General features: G+C 38.7%; 1 protein-coding gene across 3 annotated transcripts in view; it reads left to right on the forward strand.

Annotated features, from left to right (window-relative positions):
• USP6NL (USP6 N-terminal like) overlaps positions 1-18,974 on the forward strand; it is a 143,347-nt gene that overhangs the window by 74,630 nt on the left and 49,743 nt on the right. For 2 of the 3 annotated variants that reach the window (XM_030836939.3, XM_060293314.1), the window contains 3 exons: positions 6,142-6,209; positions 8,855-8,937; positions 17,407-17,446. In XM_030836939.3, the coding sequence (XP_030692799.2) occupies positions 6,142-6,209; positions 8,855-8,937; positions 17,407-17,446 (191 nt within the window). Of the gene's footprint in view, positions 1-1,166; positions 1,306-6,141; positions 6,210-8,854; positions 8,938-17,406; positions 17,447-18,974 lie in introns of those variants that run through there. The other variant, XM_030836936.3, reaches the window with a different exon arrangement.

Genomic DNA, 18,974 nt, shown 5'->3' on the forward strand with positions numbered 1-18,974 from the left:
TGATTGCGTTGTGCCCACCTTCACGATACAGGGTCACCTTCCCACCTCAAGATCCTTACTTAATTACATCCGCAAATTCCTTTTGCCATATTAGGTACATCCGCAAGTTCCAGAGATTAGGATGTGGACATATTTTGGGGAGTCATTCTTCAGCTCACCCCACCTTGTAATATCTGTAAACGTTTTTACTTTTTCCTCATACCGAATCAGTTGTTTAGCTTGGTATAGAATTCCAAGCTCATGATAATTTTTTTTTCTCAGAACTTTGAAAATAAGTGCTTCATTACCTTCTAGTTGATAAGAAATTTGATGCCAGTCTGATTCTCATTCCTTGGTTTATGATTTGAACTTTTTCCCTCTCTCTAAGCTTCTGACATCTTTTACCTGTATTGAATGTTACACCTGGCTTAAGCTGAGTGTAAACATAATTCACTAGTGTCCAGTTAAGTGTACTTAATGTTCATAATCATGCCTCTAAGGTGGCTGTCACTTTTGCAAAGTACTTTCCATATTGTAGGTCCCAACCCTTTAAAAAAAAAAAAAAAAAGAAAGAAGGAAACAGTGAAGGGAAGAAGGAAAGAATAAATAGGGCATTTCACAGTGCCACCCTGCAGTAAGCTATGCATTTTGTTTCATGAAACATTTATTTCACTTGTATATGTGTGGTGTGTTAAATATTTCCAAAACCCTCCAGAATTTAGTATGCATTTGCTTAGTGTCTGAAACAGGGGCTGAAGCTTTCACATTAAAAAGTATCATTAAAATTAAGTTATAAAATGTACTTGAGAAGAGTATTCCTACTTAGCTTTAGTTTAATGTTTTAAATACAACTTTTCTTTATTGCTCCAAGACAAGTTTTATTAAAAGTAATAAGAATGTGGCTAATTTTGAAGTGCAAGATTAAGGCATATTCAAAGCCCCTGTTTGTTACTAGATGGAATGCTGGGTGTAGGCTGGTGTGGTTCATACTTGGGATCTAGCCTGAAAGGCATGTTTTTACCCTCAACAAACATCATCTTTGTTTGAATATCTGTAGTGCGTGTAACCACAGCAAGGTCTTTTTTTCCCCCTTAGAATATATCTCAGACCTTTTCTTTCTTGTGCCTGTTTCACAAATAGTTTAAAGTAGAGCTGCCTTCCGCTTTTCTGTTTCAGTTTGTTGCAGAATGTGTGAGGGACCACCTAACACTCTTGGTGTGCTTGCAAACTATAAAGCAGTAATGGAATCTTGGAAGAGATAAGTTTACTCTATGAGGACTGAAGCTGTTGTTAATTCCCAAAGCCAGACTGGTTATCTAACAAAGGGTAAAGTACTTTTTAAATTGAAATATATATTTATTTACATTCATCTGTCAAAATGTATACTAGGAAAAATGGTCTGTCAATTTTGTTTCATTGAATTTAAAATTTAGTAACTTTGAATGAATTGTTCATTACAATTTGGGGCTAACTTAGTGATACTAAGTTACAATCCAGGTGGATACTTGATTCTTTAAAGTTTTTATGTTTAAATGGAATTAGAGGTCTTCTTAAAATGCTCTAGTTGTCATTTTCTTCCGTTCATTTGTGCCCAGTGATGTTTTCTGTATACTTGAGTATTTAATCCAAATGCCTTTCTATCCTTACTACTTAAAATGTGCCTCTTGTACTTTGAAACATTGTTACATTAGATGTAAAGTCAATTAAGATAATTTGATTTAATTTGGCTTGAATACTGTGATATTTGAATACTGTGTTTGATAATGACAAGTGCCCAGGAACACAGCCTGGAAGTCAGTGCACACTTGCATAGACACAGACAGCTGCCGATACCTTCTGTGGTCAGTGTTTATAGGGCAAACTCTTTGTTCTGCAGTGGAATTTCTAAATAAGCAATCACAACAAAACCAAAGGGAGTATTCTACTATAATTCTTAATAAACTTCTCAACTGTAGATCAGACAGTATGAAATATAATTTAACTATAGTGAATTCTGCATAAGGACACTGCTTCTTACTGGAAAGATGCTTGCTTCACAACGCGGATTAGTAAATAATGTCTCTAAACTTGGTGTTGGGAAAGATTGGCATTTCTATTTAGTCTCTTCAAAGAAGCAGGTTTGGCTATATTTTATAAAATTAGTTTGACCTTAACTCTGTTCTCTTTTACATTCATTAACATTACAAAATTTTCTCCGCATCAGAAAATACAAGGATAAGAACTTTCTAAAGGAATTTAAAGATTAGTACTGACTTGATTTGGAGTCAACTATTCTAATCATGTTAATCATTTTATTCCCATAAAATTAGGTACAGTTTCATCCAATTCCAGTACAACCCCTATTACTTGGCTAGGTCTCCTTTCTGGAAATCTCTAGATTGGAGACGACCCATGTAAAGCGTTGTAGCTTACAGTTTGCCACAATGATGTTTTCTTGGGATACTTTGCATCTTCACTTCCGAGCTCTATACTGTTTCCAGTTCTTGCCTTTACACTTTTAAACTTTTCATTGTTAAGTTGGAAGTATAGTTGAGACTCCTAGGACTAGTAGCAGGAATAAAGGACTAGTATAAAATACTTCAAAGAAAGCACTCATTTATTGGATTTGGCCTAATCACCATAGAAATTCATGCTTAGCTGTTCTGGTAATGGAAATAGAATTTACTAAGTAGCCAAGTTTCCTAGTTTGAGTTTAATTTCTGTTAACTTGCTTTCCCTACCCTTTTGTAGAAGTGTAATGTGTTAAAGCTGGGTAACAGGAGAGGGAAAAAGGAATTGATGAAGGCTCATACGTCTAAAATAGGATAATAAATATGTGTATAATTGAGTTGAGTACAGACTTCTGATTGTATAAGTTAACTGTGAAAATCTGAACAACTAACCTGTATTTTTGTTATTTTATTGAACCATTTGTTATTTATTCACATTTTCCTCAAAGGATAGTATATTGACACTTTGTAGTCTGAGAAAAGCAGTGGCAGAAACATTTTTTTCCCAAATAAGCTTTAAGAAATTCACAAATTCCATTCTGCTATTTTTACTATTATAAACAACCTTGTGCTTGTTTGATTATCTCATTATCATAAATTCCTAGAGGTGGAATTATTGGGTAAAGGAGATGCCTGTTTTTAAGATTTTTAAAAATTTTTATTTTTTTCTTTACTTTAGAAAACTTTTCTTGTCTTTTGTCCTTAATACTATTTAACATATAGACAGCACTTTGCTATTATGTGGGTATTTATTGGACTATAGTCTCTACCTATTAAGGTTTTTTTCTTTTTAATATTTATTTATTTATTTGGTTGTGCCGGGTCTTAAGTTGCGGCAGGCAGGCTCCTTAGTTGCAGCTCGTGGGCTCTTTAGTCGCAGCTCGCTGGCTCCTTAGTTGCGGCAGGCAGCCTCCTTAGTTGTGGCGTGCAAACTCCTAGTTGCGGCATGCATGTGGGATCTAGTTCCCTGACCAGAGATTGAACCTGGGCCCCCTACATTGGGAGTGCAGAGACTTAACCACTGTGCCAACCAGGGAAGGCCCTGTTTTTAAGATTTTTGATACATATTATCAAGTTGCTTTCCAGAAAGATTTTATACATTTGTAAGTCTACCCACAGCATAAGTAATGGCAGATTTCCCCACACTATATCAAGACTGAGTAATATCAATGCATTTCTTGGTCAGTGTGAGATAGGTGCAAAGTGGTATTTTATTTATTTATTTTTATTTTTAGCTGTGTTGGGTCTTTGTTGCTGCGTGCGGGCTTTCTCTGATTGCGGCGAGGGGGCTACTCTTCGTTGTGGTGCGTGGGCTTCTCATTGCGGTGGCTACTCTTGTTGTGGAGCATGGACTTTAGGTACACGGGCTTCATTAGTTGTGGCACACGGGCTCAGTAGTTGTGGTGCATGGGCTTAGTTGCTCCACAGCATGTGGGATCTTCCTGGACCAGGGATCAAACCCATGTCCCCTGCATTGACAGGTGGATTCTTAACCACTGTGCCACCAGGGAAGTCCCTTTATTTTATTTTATTTATTTTTTACATCTTTATTGGAGTATAATTGCTTTACAATGTTCTGTTAGTTTCTGCTGTATAACAAAGTGAATCAGCTATATGCATACATATATCCCCATATCCCCTCCCTCTTGCGTCTCCCTCCCACCCTCCCTATCCCACCTGTCTAGGTGGTCACAAAGCACCGAGCTGATCTCCCTGTGCTATGCAGCTGCTTCCCACTAGCTATCTATTTTACATTTGGTAGTGTATCTATGTCCATGCCACTCTCTCACTTCGTCCCAGCTTACCCTTCCTCCTCCCCATGTCCTCAAGTCCATTCTCTACGTCTGCATCTTTATTCCTGTCCTGCCTCTAGGTTCATGAGAAACTTTTTTTTTTTTTTTTTAGATTCCATAGTTAACGTATGGTATTTGTTTTTCTCTTTCTGACTTACTTCACTCTGTATGACAGACTCTAGGTCCATCCCCCTCCAAAGTGGTATTTTAAAATTTGTATTTCCTTAGTTTCTGATGACTTGAGTTTTTTTCCCCCATGTCTTGGCTTTTAAAATTAGCTTTTATTTTTATCAGAGCTGTACTTCGTGTAAAGATTCAGCAGCCTGTAAAACTCATTTTGAAAAATAAGCTGACTTCCACACCCCTCCCTCCGGGCTGCCCACCCCAAAGAAGTAATCACTCTCCACTCCCAGCTGGTTCATTATCCGTTTACTTGCAAAGCGCTAGATACCATGCCTATATTGCCGCTTCCTGTTCTGCAGATTTAGTCATTATCTCATGGTTTCCTGCTTTGGAGGGTGAGGATTTGGTTTTCTTCCCTGCACTCACTCAACCTCTTACATACCACACGCATCCCTTCAACTCTCGGGACTTGACTTCTTTAATCAACTCCCTGTTTTTAACCCCACCCTCACCTCTTCTCTGGAACCTCCATTTGCTGGGCCACCGAGGGCAAGGATTTAAAGAATCCCTATATTGTCGTTTTAGTGGGGTTTTAGGAGGAATGGATAGAAAAGTGTGTGTTCCATCTGCCATCTTTAACTGGACATCCTTTTTCGTGTCTTTAGTAATCTTTTTTATAAAGTAGTGGTTAAAATTATGGACTGTGGAGTCAATACTGTCTGGATTTGAATCTATCTTTGCTGTTTACTAGCTTTGTGACCTTAGACAAGTTAGTTAAAATCTCTAATTTTTTTTTTTTCCCATCTGTGTAATAGAATTAATACAGTAAAGTGCCGTTGTGAGAATTAAGTGTGATAAGGCATGTAAAGTGCTTTCCCGCAGTATCTGGATGCTGACAGTATCTTATTATCTGCAGGTCACTCTGTGCAGAACACAGAGTTGTCACTGCTGTTGTTACTCCTGTGAATTTCTTGCATATGACCTTTGCCCAGTTTCCACTGGAATGCTTGTGTTTCTTCTTGATCAGAGGTGCCTTTTATACAGTCTGTCATTGATCTTTTATTTTTATTTATGGTAGTTGGGGTGTGTAATCATATCCACACTATTTCATGTTTTGACCTTTACTTGTTATCAGACTTAATGATTTTGAAAGATAACCTGGTGGTAATAAGAAAGAAAACTTTATTTGTGGTTGTATTGTGGTAAAAAACTGGAGATTATAATAGTCGTTGGGGCAGTTGATAAGGGAGACCTGAGAGGCTAAATGAAGAAATGATTATATGCATCATGTCAGAGAAATATTTTTTTTAACTCCTGAAGTCTATCTTGCACTGATTTATTTTGCGAGCAAATTACCTAAAGTTTTAAAAGCCTTCTTGAATGCTCTTCTCATCATCTACCCAAGTGGATTTCATCTGAAAACTTAGAGCTCTCAGTTCCAGTTTCTACTTTAATATTTATTTCTATGAAACTAGATCCAAAATTAACTCTTGAGGGATAAGATTTACCATATCCCCTAAGTTAATGCTGTGTTAACAAATTTGCTTTCTTTTGAGTATGGTATTGTAATATTGAAATGGTAGATATGTTGATATTTCAAATTTATAATTACGGATACTTTATTCGATTTTGCTGGTTTGTCATTTTAGGCAGCATTGATTTACTGTTTTATTTTCATTTGTTTTACCTTAGTTTTATAATTAATTAACTTTATAAATCTTTAAATAACAGTTCATTGAAATTTGATCTCTCCACAGATTCAAACCAGGATGTAGCAATCAAACTTGCCCAGGAGCGAGCTGAAATAGTTGCTAAATATGACAGAGTAAGTATTCATATTTACTCTTTGAGTAATTTTTATTTACAGAAGTATAAATAGAAATGGAGTTCCTTTTTGGAGAGCTTAAATTACAGCAGCATTTTGTTTACTTCCCGTGACTGTTGAAGTCATCTTATTTCTCTGACTTCATCTCTGTATTTTTTCTTCCTCCTTCCCTGTGCTTTAGCCACTCTGGTCACTTGTTATTCTTCCAACACTTCTTCCAGGCTTGCTTCTGCCTCAGGGCCTTTGCACTGGCTATTTCTTCTTCCTGGAACACTTGTATCCTGGATACCTTCATGCCCTATTGCCTCCTGTTTTTCTTTGCCCAGATGCTACCTCTTAGTGAAATCTTCTCTGACCACACTGTTTAAAAAATACACCCCTCCACCCCCTGGCTCTCTATATTCCCTTTCTCTTCTTTACTTTTCACCATAGCATTTAAAGTATCAGCATACTTTATATTATACTTTGTTGTTTGCTCTCCCTCCTAGAATGTAAACTCTCCGAGGGTAAGAATTTCTTTTGTTTGATTTGCTCTTGTATCCTAAATACCTACAATAGTTCTGGCTCATACTAGGTATTCAATAAATATTTTAATATATTAGTATATGGAATTGGATACCCATTTTATTTATAATGGATACGTGATGTTAAAAATTGAACATGGATCTGAAAATTTGAATTTATACATGATGTATAATCTCCATTAGCATTTTATCCTTAAGTTAATTATGGAGTCTCTTTTTTTTTTTTTTTTTTTTTTGCGGTATGCGGGCCTCTCACTGTTGTGGCCTCTCCCGTTGCGGAGCACAGGCTCTGGACGTCCAGACTCAGCGGCCATGGCTCACGGGCCCAGCCGCTCCGTGGCATGTGGGATCGTCCCGGACCAGGGCACGAACCCGTGTACCCTGCCTCAGCAGGCGGACTCTGAACCACTGTGCCACCAGGGAAGCCCTGGAATCTCATTTTTGATGCCCTAGAAAATCACAGTTGTTGATGATTTACATATATCCTTATTATTACCTTAGCTCTTGAGATCTACAATGAGTTGTAGCCATGATTTATAAATGTCATGTTTTACATTTATATCACTTGGATGTAATTTCGTATCTGTTATTTTTGATTACTTATGAGAATAGCAGGAACATGAAATTATAGAAGGCCATCTGGACTGTGCCCTGCTTCCAGGGAGGCATACAGGCAGAGCTCAACTGAACAATCATGTTCCCAAGGTTTCTTTTTAAGTTGGTTGTTTGGAACATCAGACACTGTTTCCCATTATTATGATTAGGTTTTAACGTAGTCCGTGAAAAACCCAATTAATTTATTTAACTGCTTAACTAATTTAAAACCAATAGAACCATCGTTTGTTCATGCTCACGTGCATTTTTTTTTTCATGCAGTTAACACTTAGTGACCAGGCCAAGTGTCATGCTAGGCCTTGGGGTTTCACTGTATAAACGTGAGTTACAAGGGGTCCCTGCCCGCAAGATGCTCACGGCCTACTCAGAAAACACATGAACAGGCAGTTATAAAACATCCACGAGACAGTCGGGTACTAAGTGTGAAACGTGAGGGATTAGTGTAGACTCTTGCCCTGGGGCTCCTGCTCTAATCAGTGCTGCTTCACAGCTCAGGAGGGGAGTGTGACGGGCAGTGGGCTGAGGATGGAGCTCTGGGCACACGCACACTTGGTGGGGGCTGCCCATGAGGAAGCTGTCACAGAAGAGTAGGGGAGGGGCAGGAGAACCAAGAGACGATGGTGTCATGAGGCTGGGCAGCACTGACAAGCACAGTGGAAAAGTCCATTCGGTGAGGAAGCCAGAGTAGTGTCCACGGGATCTGACGGTGGGAGGCCGGTTTTGACCTTGGCAAGGATAGTATCAGGGCCAGTAGAGCTGGGAGTGAAGAGGAAGAGAGGCAAAGTAGGTAGCCTACTCTTCTGAGAAGTTAGGATGAAAAAGCAAGACATACTTTCTTCTAAGATGTTTTCACTCTAAAACCTTCAAGTTTGGCGGTTCATTCTGTTTTTAAAAAATAAATTTATTTATTTATTTTTGGCTATGTTGGGTCTTCATTGCTGCGTGCGGGCTTTCTCTAGTTGCGGCGAGCAGGGCCTACTCTTCGTTGCGGTGCGTGGGCTTCTCATTGTGGTGGGTTTTCTTGCTGTGGAGCCCGGGCTCTAGGAGAGTGAGCTTAAGTAGTTGTGGCACGTGGGCTTAGCAGTTGTGTCTCGCGGGCTCTAGAGCGCAGGCTCAGTAGTTGTGGCACACGCAGCATGTGGGATCTTCCCGGACAAGGGCCCGAACCCACGTCTCCTGCATTGGCAGGCGGATTCTTAACCACTGCACCACCAGGGAAGCCCTGGCGGTTCATTCTTGAGTGGCTTCTTGTCCTCCATTGCTCCCTCTTTCCCAGTCTGTTTCTCACAGGAACCCAGGTCTGATCACGGCTTAATGTCTTCCAAAATTTGTATCAAAGAAATAGTGATTATTGCCAGAAAAATTTTTTTAAGTTAATTAGGGTCGATAATGCCTCAGTTCCAGCTCTTATTTTTAGCAAAAAATAAGTCTTGTTTTTTGCTCTTTTTAAGAAATTATTCAGTTTTATGTATTCCCAATAACACCCTTCTTTGTCCCCTATTATAGGGACGAGAAGGTGCAGAGATTGAACCTTGGGAAGATGCTGATTACCTTGTTTACAAAGTCACGGATAGATTTGGCTTCTTACAGTAAGTTGCATAGTTTGAAAGCTAACTTTTAAAATTATGTTTCTATGGTCTCCTATTTCGTTGATTTTCTTTATTTTTAATAGCATTGCTCTGAATAAGATTCCAGGATTGATCCTGCAACATGCTTTTTTTTATTAAATTCCTGGAATTTTTAACCTCTGTGATTGAAATTGAACTATAGTTAAGAATACAGTCTTTAATATTCATTGTGTTTTAGTAAGAACATTAAGTGCAATGAATGTGTTATATTAATAATTTAGCAGAATTAAGTGGAAATCAATAACAACTTGTATTTCAAAAATAATGATAAAACATTTTATTTTATGTAAATGCATTTTAAAAATAATTAGCAGTTAGAACTTTAGTATCGTGCAGCCTGAAAATGAGCAATGAAAAGAAATGCCACTGATCTTCCTTATGGTGGGAAATGTATTCGTGTTATTGCTTCTGAAAATTAATTCCATTTATCCTGAGTATGTTATGTAAGGAGTCGAGAGAGGTCTAGAGCACTGTAAAGTAAAGTAGTTAAAGTGGTTTTGACTCTTAAAAACATCCTGAAATGATGTGAATTTGCCTGTTTGGTTCTGGCTTTGTTTAGTAAGATTCCCATGGGCTGGAGACTTTTCTGCATCTTTGTAGTTTGTATGGTTCCATACAATTTAGTGATTATAAAACCTACTACTACCTACTACTACATACAATTTAGTGATTAACCTACTACTTATTCACATTTATCCTTTCCCAGTCTCATTTATTATAAAGAGGAAGAAGCCAGGGATTTTTATGTTATGATACATGATTAAATTTTGAAGGAGGAATACAATTTCTTAGGGAGTTCATAGCAGTAACTTTATAGTACTCAGACCTTCTTTTTCCTTTCTGTTCAGTTTTCTTGCATTTAGAAAGTATTTTGTTGTATCTTGTTTTTCTCAGGGTGACGCAAGCAAACAGAAACAGTTCTGGGAGTTAGAATGTATGCTCTTCTTCTGGCTTTGCTGGTTTCAGTTAACTATTTCACACCTTATCTGTGAAACAGAAATCATTAATTGCTCTACATACTTAGGGGTACTTGACACTTTGAAGAAATAAAATGATAGAATACTACATACAGGTCTAGACAAACGTAAGGTGTCATTATGCTACCTAATGATATCAGCATATCCGAAATGTTCTCCTGCCTAGTTCTAATTAGAAGACTGAATTTCAGCAGACCAACAGAGCAGTGTGTAACTGTGATGAAAATACTGTCCCTAAGGGAAACCCCCACTTCGGCTTTTTTTTTTTTAAGTAAATCAAACTTGGCCACAAATGTGACAGGAAATGATTTTACATTTGTGTGGGTTAATGTGCAGATCTGAGGTATGTGAATGCTGTTTGGAAGGACACTTCGAGCATTTAGCACTGTCAAGATCAGTGGGTCCCAAAATCTCCTGCACATTAGAATTAGTTGGAAAATGTTTGTTTGTTTGTTTGTTTAAATAGATAGCTGGGTTGTATCCCAGATTCTGATTCAGAAGGTAGGATACAACTCAGCTGATTTTGACCTCCCCAAGTGTTTGTGATGGACGTGAACCACTACAAAGGATGTTATCATAAAATGGTCTAATATAGGACAAAATACGTATGAAAAATCCGTGCATTCCAGAAGGGTCTAGGAATTAGCTAAATTCTCTTTTCTCATTGCTTGAAACAACTAGGTTCTGGCCCAAGAGCCTAGCCTGTGTCTACAGTCTAAAAATCACACTCAGTTATTCCATGTTTCTTTCTACCTCTGTGCTGAGGTCCATTTGGCTCTGAGGTCCATTTGGCTCTAGTGGGAAAAAAAGCCAGTCAGTGATTTACCTTAATAATATTAGCTAATATTTATTGAGCGCTTACTGTGTGCCAGGCACTGTTCTAAGCTCTTAACATGGATTATTTCTCTCAAAACTTCTTTGGGATAGGTACTGTTTTTGTCTTTTTTTAGATGAAACTGAAGCACAAAGAGATCAAGCAACTTGCCCAGGTTGCGCTCGCAGTTAAGATTGGGGAACTGACCGTGGCAGCCTCAGGGCAGAGCCTGAGTTCTGACCTTCTGCATTCTATTGCCTCTGTAGTTTTAATAAGAGAAACATCGAAGAAGCTCTTCGAAATGCCTAGAAAGAAAATTAAAGGGGGAAAGAAGAGTGCCTAAGGAGAGGGATCTGTTTGAAATGATCCCACTGGTGAGCTCACCGGTCTTTGAAAACGAAGCCCAACCAGTCCTCATACTGCCCCCCTAAATTTTGTATTAACTCCATGGTGCAATCCTAAAGCAGGCAGCACAAACAAAAATAATGAAGCATAGAAATGGATTTTAGTGTGATGTTAGGCTTTACTGAATTTCACCAAAGGCATTGATTTTTGTTACAGTGCTTCATTTCAGTGAGACACTTTCTCCCAAGGTTGCTGCTGGGTTTTTTTGTGCTATTGAATAAAGTCACCTGGCGTAGGCATTTAGACGTTGCTCCCTGTCACACCTTGATCAAGCGCGTTTCTTTCTGCTGTCTTAGTTCTTTGTAATTTCTGATTGGCTCTGTGATAAACATGCGTTTTAAGCGTCAAGGTCAATAAAATGGTACAAAGTAACTTTGCAGCCTTCTCTGAAGGCTGCTGACTTCATATCTAATTACAGTTTTTGTAACTTAAATTACTTGTTATGATATGTGGAGAAGGATGACAGTAATTTACAAATACAGTATAGGACTAACTTGGTTTTATAACAGATTTCACAATAAATATAAAAACTGTTGCCAAACCAGCCTGGCGTGATGCTGGAACAGGGTCGTCTTTGTTTAGTACGCAGAAATGGGGAGCTGTCCCTAGCTGCATGCCTGTGATGGACTTGTATCTGGAGAATGGAGAAATCGAGCTTATTTAAAAACTTAGAGAACTTTCAGTATTTGAACTTTCAACACTTTTTTCAAAAATAGTCACTGTCAGTCTGCTCGACAAAGAATGCTTGGTATTTGGATAATCATAGATAATGCTTTTAGGCCACAAGTTATTAATAGAAGAATTAGAAGGAAATTGTTTCAAAAATAAAGATAAAATTAATACCAAGCTTCAGATTTTCAACTACTTATCAAAATGTGTATATTTATAAAATTTAGCACATTGTCTGTAGTTTAATGTGACTATATAAATATTTGTAAGCCAGAATAATGGTGTTTTTGTTTTTAAAGAATATCTGTTTTAATGACGAGGCCTTGAGAACTCTTTCTACCCATCCAATAATTTTGACTAGAGTAAATCTAAACTTAGGCAAAATTTGCTACAAAATCAGAAATAAAATTTAGTCAGTATATTGAATAACTGATTTTCACAAGTTAACTTTTATGTTTCCAAATGAAAGTTTATCTCATAGTTACAGAAATACTCCATTTGAGCTATTGAGAAATTATAAGCACATACACTCTAATTAGTAATTCTTTTAAGCTTAATAGCAGATAAAAGAAAATAGATCCGGGTAAGGTCCCTGTGTTTCCAGTGATGACTATGTTGTTGTTTTTACTTTGTGTATTTCTACAAGGCGTAGCTTCTTGCTATCAGCTTGGTGTTTTCTTTAAGCAGTCTCTAGGTGCCTCTTTCCATTAGACGACAAACCTTCGTTTTCTAAAGCAGGGGTAGGAAAACATTTTCTGTAAAGAGGCAGATATTAAATACTTTTTGGCTTTGTGGACCATATGGTTTTTCTTACAGCTATTCAACTCTACCATGGTAGCCTGAAAACAACCATAGACAATATATAAATGAGCATGGTGGTGTTCCAGTAAAACTTCATTTACAGAAACAGGCCGATGGCCAGATTTCATTCAGGGGCTGTAGTTTGCTGATCTAAAAGAACACTGCAGTCACCCAGATTTTGGTCTTCCCTTTCTTCTACTTGGAGGATATTTAGGTGTCACGGTAAGGATGCATACATGAATACAGGCATGCATTCATCCTTCCCTTCATACATTCATTCAGCAACATTAGTACACTCCTGCAGCATGCCAGCCATGGTGCCTGAGGCTGCCACAGTGTTTCACGTGTGTATGTATACATTGTGTATAGCTCTTGATAAGGCATAGTTCCCTGTTTTCTCTTTGGAAGGCCGTGAAAGAGTGTATGCCAACACAGAGACTAGAAGAGGAAAAGTTCTTTGGAGATCAGTGTTGAGCACATAGCAGATTTTGTATGAAAGATTTTAGAAGCGGAGCAATAGTGCAAGAAAATTCATGAATGGATCACATTCTATCTATGAGGTCTTAAGACTTTATAAAATTCAACATCCATTCAGGATAAAAACTCATAACAAAATGAGTATGGAGTGAATGTACCTCAACATAATACAGGCTACATGACAAGCTTGCAGCTAACATCATATTCAGTGATGAAAAACTGAAAGCTTTTCCTCTAAGATGAGGAACAAGACAAGGGTCCCCACTCTCACCACTTTTATTGAACATAATATTGCAAGTCCTAGCCAGAGCAATTAGGCAAGAAAAAGAAATAAAACACATCTAAATTGGAAGGAAAGAAGTAAAACCAGCTACATTTGCAGATGATATGTCTGTCTATATAGTCTCTGAAGACTCCACTAAATGTTGGAACTAATAAACGGATTCAGTAAAGTTGTAGGATATGCAATCAGCATACAAAAACCAGTTGTATGTCTGTACCCTGGTAACAAACTATCAGAAAGAAATTAAGAAAACAGTCTCATTTACAATTGCATCCAAAAGAGTAAAATACCTAGGAATCTCAAGTTAACCAAGGAGATGAAAGACCTGTACACTGAAAACTGTAAGACATTGATGAAATATAAGTAGACACAAATAAATGGAAGGGTATTCCATGCTTATGGATTGGAAGAATTAATATTGTTAAAATGTCCATACTGCCCAAAGCAATCTACAGATTTAATGCAGTTTTCATCAAAATTCCAGTGGCATGTTTCCCAGAAATAGAACAGTCAATTATAAAATTTGTGTGGAACCACAGAAGCCCCAGAATAGCCACAGCAATCTGGAGAAAGAAGAACAAAGTTGGAGACATCATGCTTCCTGATTTCAAACTCTATTACAAGTTACAGTAATCAAAACAGTATGGTACTGACATGAAAACAGACACGTAGATCTGTTAGAGTCTGTGCATATGTGGTCAATTAATTTATAACAAAGGAACCAAGAATATACAAAGGGGAAAGGACAGTTTCTTCAGTAAATGGTGTTGGGAAAACTGGACAGCTACATGCAAAAGAATGAAATTGGACCACTATGTTATACAATACCCAAAAATCAACTCAAAATGGATTAAAGACTTGAACATAAGACCTGAAACCATGAAACTCCTAGAAGAAAAAGTAGGTGGTAACCTCCTTGTCATTGGTCTTGGTGATGATTTTTTGGATTTGACACCAAAAGCAAAGCCAACAAAAGTAAAAACAAACACAAACAAACAACAAGTGGGACTACATCAAGCTAAAAAGTTTCTGCATAGCAAAGGAAACCATGAAGAAAATGAAAAGGCAGCCTACTGAATGGGAGAAAAGATTTGCAAATCATATATCTGATAAGGCAGGGGTCCCCAACCCCCAGTCTGTGGACCGGTACCGGTCTGTGGCCTGTTAGTAACCAGGCCACACAGCAGGAGGTGAGTGGCAGGCGAGTGAGCAAAGCTTCATCTGCTGCTCCCCATCGCTCGCATTACCACCTGAACCAATCCCCCCACCACCGTCCGTGAAAAATTGTCTTCGACAAAACCAGTACCTGGTACCAAAAAGGTTGGGGACCACTGTGATAAGGGACTAATATCCAAAATATACAAAGAACTTATACAACTCTAGCCAAACAATCCAATAAAAAAATGGGCAGAGGATCTGAATAGGTATTTTTCTAAAGAAGATGGCCAACAGGTACATGAAAATGTGTTCAACATCACTAATCATCAGGCAAATGCAAATCAAAACCACAGTGAGATATCACCTTGTTCCCGTTAGAATGAATATCATCAAAAAGACAAGAAATAACAAGTTTTGCAAGGATGTGGAGAAAAGGGGACCCTTGTACACTGTTGGTGGGAACGTAAATTGGTATAGCCACTATGGAAAATAGTATGGAGGTTCCTCAAAAAATCAAAAATAGAACTACTGTCTGATCTAGCAATTTCACTTCTGGGTATGTATCTGAAAACACTAACTCAAAAAGGTATCTGTACCCACCATGTTCATTGCAGCTTTATTCTCAGTAGCCAAGACATGAAACAGCCTGAGCATCCATCAACGGATGAATGGATGTGTGGTGAATATATTCAGGGGAATATTATTCAGCCATAAAAAAGAAGGAAATTCTGCCATTAGAAACAATATGGGTGGACCTTAAAGGCATTATACTAAGTGAAATAAGTCAGGGAAAGACAAATGCTGTGTGATGTCACTTATGTGTGAAATGTAAAAAAAGGAAAACCCAAACTCATACATATAGGGAACATACTGGTGGTTGCCAGAGGCGGGGGTAGGACCTGCCTGGCACAGACCATGTAGCCTGAGCAGATGATTCGCACCATTCCACAGATGTGTGCAGAACTTGGTTCTGATTCAGTGTTGAGAACAGGCACAGTTAGGTCTGTTAGTCTTGTTTAGTGAATAGGAGGACACTGAAGAGCTTGTCCTCTGGTGGCAGCCAGAGTTGGCACTTCATGTGCAGTTAGGAATGTTCAGTGTTCAGCGTTAGGTCAGGATCTGCTCAAATCAGCTGCACAGAAGGTTGCTCTTGCCCAGGGCAGCCCAGCCCACTCACCCCAGAAATACCATTGTTGGTGCACACAGAGGTTGCCAGATGTTCTTATTCTTTCAAGATGTCCTTGCTGACCTCATCACCTAGCAAGTACATTCCAGTAGTGTTGACAGGCCTTCTTCTGCCAGTAAATGAAGAATGGATGGGTGCCATTCATGCATCACTGGTAATTCATGCATTACTAGTAATCAGGATTACAAATCAGCAGGGAAAGTCAGACTGAGAGCCTAACAAAAGCTATTTAAAAAAAAAAAAAAGGTGAGTAGGCACTTCAAAAAAAAAAAACAACTTATATTTAATCCTCATATTCTTTTTCTTGAGAATTGGTTTCTTAGCCTGTTTTTCATATACTCTTGCACAATCTGAAGCTAGATACTTATCTAAGTTTGAACCCACTGGGTTAGATAGTGCTGAACATCTCTGTACTAGGATGAGTGATGGTGTCTGAGTGAAAATGTTAGTTTTCTTATCTGTGAAATGAGGGGGTTGGACTATCTCTCTGAGATCTCTTTTGGCTCTTACACCTTTTGGTCAGTTTCATTGCTGTAGCTTCACGCTTCACCTAAGGACTCTCCAGAGTAGCAGAAGAGTGCTTTTGAAAACGTTGGACTCTTGAATACTAACATATTGTACTCTTAAAAGTGTTATTATCTGGTGTCAATAGAAACTAAGGGAAGAATATGGATAGTTCTTGTCAAAACATCAGTACTACTTATAGAGCAACTCAAAGTACATAGCACTGTTTACAGATAGTACATGGTTTTCATATTACTGACAATTAATTCAAGAGTCTCAGAATGTTTTATATTGCAGGTGGTATCACAAAATTACCGTATCAGAGAAATGGATTTGATCTTTTATTATATTTACATTTTTAAAAATTATTCCCATTGAAGTTTTGACAAATGAAGCTTTCCTTATTTACAGAATAAAAATTGAAGTTTTCTTTTTAATTCATAAATCCATGGGAGACAGTTTTATTTCCTTATACTAATTTTTTTGAACAATCATTTGTTACAGGCTGTAGTTGAAGACAGAAAGTGGAGGTGATGGTCTAGGGTAGAGGTTGGCAAACTATGGCCTATAAGCCAAATCCAGCTCACCACCTATTTTTGTAAACGTTTCATGGGAACAAAACCACACTCTATTTACATGCTGTCAGTATCTGCTTTCACAGTACGACACCAAAGTTGAGTATTATGAAAAACACTGTGGGGCCCACAAAGCCTAAAATATTTACAATTCAATATTTACCTTTGCAGGAAAAGGTTGTTGACTCCTGGACTAGAGCAGTGTTGTCCAGTAGAACTTTCTGCAGTGGTGCAAGTGTTCTCACTCTATCTGCATTGTTCAGTATGGTAGCTGAACCATGGCTAATGAGGCTCATAACTGAAAGTTTAATTTTATTTCATTTTAATTTACATTTAAAATTAAACAGCCACCTGTGACAGGAGATGACTGGATTGGACAGAGTGTGTCTAGAGATTTGAAGACAGGGGACGTGGTTACAGAATAGCTCATTGTTTTATGTTAAATTCGGTGGAGTGGAAGCTTACGTAGCTCTTGAGATGATAAATAAATGGTTGTACATCATGTTTACCTACAGGTTTATAATGTTTTAAAAGTTTGCTCTGGTTTCAACTATTTCACATCCACTGTTTTTCCTCTGCAGCGAAGAGGAGCTCCCATATCATAATGCAGCTATGGAACGGGTAAGTCCAGCTCTGCGTTTGTTTACAGTTACCGGGGAATTACGTTCATCAGAGGAATAAAACCTGCCACGTTTGTGATTGTGAGTGCCGTGTTATATGTCAGTGCTGTAGTCATCGTTAGAATTTGACCCTCATGTTTCTTACTGTAAGAAAGTAATTAAATTAATGGTGAAATAATTTTAGATTTTATGGAACTTCTGATAGGTACTTGGAAAAAAGGAGAGGTAGGCGTTAGCAGAGAGTGCATTGGGCGCGGGTAGTTCTCCATCGAGGATGCCTCAGGACTCGGGCCTGGTGAGAGCACAGAGCTTGGGAGCAGCGAGAGCCTGGGCCCCTAAAGTGTACAAGTTTCACGGGTGCCTCTAAAGCACCATGCGGCTCCTGAAGCCGTGGTCCAGACCAGCAGCTCTTTGGAACATAACTGTGCCATGAGCTTTTAATCACATTTTCCACAGACAACAACAAAAAGAGTTTGCTGTAGTCAAATAAGTACATGTGCATTTTGAAGACTTACATATAGTAAACTCATCAGTTTTTTTGTAACTCAGTGGTTCCCCTTTCTTCATTGCACTTGGCTGGGGAGCTGACTCCATAGCTGGGTGTGCATGAGAACCAGCGACTGAATGTCTAAGGTTGCTCAGAGCCTCCCTCCCCCTCTCCATTGTTTTATGTACCTAAAAATGAATTGTAGAATTTATGATTTGAGAGGGAGGCTATTGATCGGGGGGATTATTCTCAGTTTGTTTATGTTTGATGGGGGAAGGAGGCTGGGTTTCAGACAATGGAGGTAAAATTGGAATTGGAATTTGAAAAATATTTTAGAAAAGCTTTCTAAAATAAAAAATTTCCTGAAAATTAGAACCGTAGCATAACTCTGGATAAAAAGTGCCATTTTACATATACTGTGTAGAGAGCCCTACGGGTACTTCCTGCAGTTAAATTCTCTTGTGACTGCCTGATTCTGTGTCATAACCTTGATGTTTGGGCAAAGAAATTTCTTTCTCTTAATAAAGCTCTATTACTGCTTAGCAACTATATATCAAGCACGGGTCTAGAATCGAGGCCATAGCCTGGAACATCAGGATCAAATACGGCATAGTTTCTGCTCTGAGCGGCTGGCTGTTCATCCAGTGACTAGAGGCAGGTCAGGTGAGACAGTAGTGGGAAGTGATAGTGGCTTTCAGGGGCATGGTGTGTGCAGCGTGCCCTGGCAGTGGTGCTGGTGGAGAAGGCGGGCCCCTGCGGCCCAGGGATGCAGGAGAAGGAAGTGACGGCACTTTCTACCAATTCTGCCCCTGGTGAACTTCTACCAGACCACTTGGAAGTGGGCACACAGGGATTTGCTTGTGTCCACGTTCCGGCCATTCTCTCTCTGTTAGTGCCCTGACTTGGCTAATCCGTGGACCCTCTGGATCCCACAACTGTTATGTCTTCATTCCCCTCTCTTCCCAGCTCAGCTCTGCCACAGGCTGGGACCGCCCCCTCCCCCCTCCTGCCCACTTCTCCTGGGCTGAACTTTGTGCCTCTG

The sequence above is a fragment of the Globicephala melas genome, chromosome 2, assembly GCF_963455315.2.
Source record: "Globicephala melas chromosome 2, mGloMel1.2, whole genome shotgun sequence".
NCBI classification, from domain to species: domain Eukaryota; kingdom Metazoa; phylum Chordata; class Mammalia; order Artiodactyla; family Delphinidae; genus Globicephala; species Globicephala melas.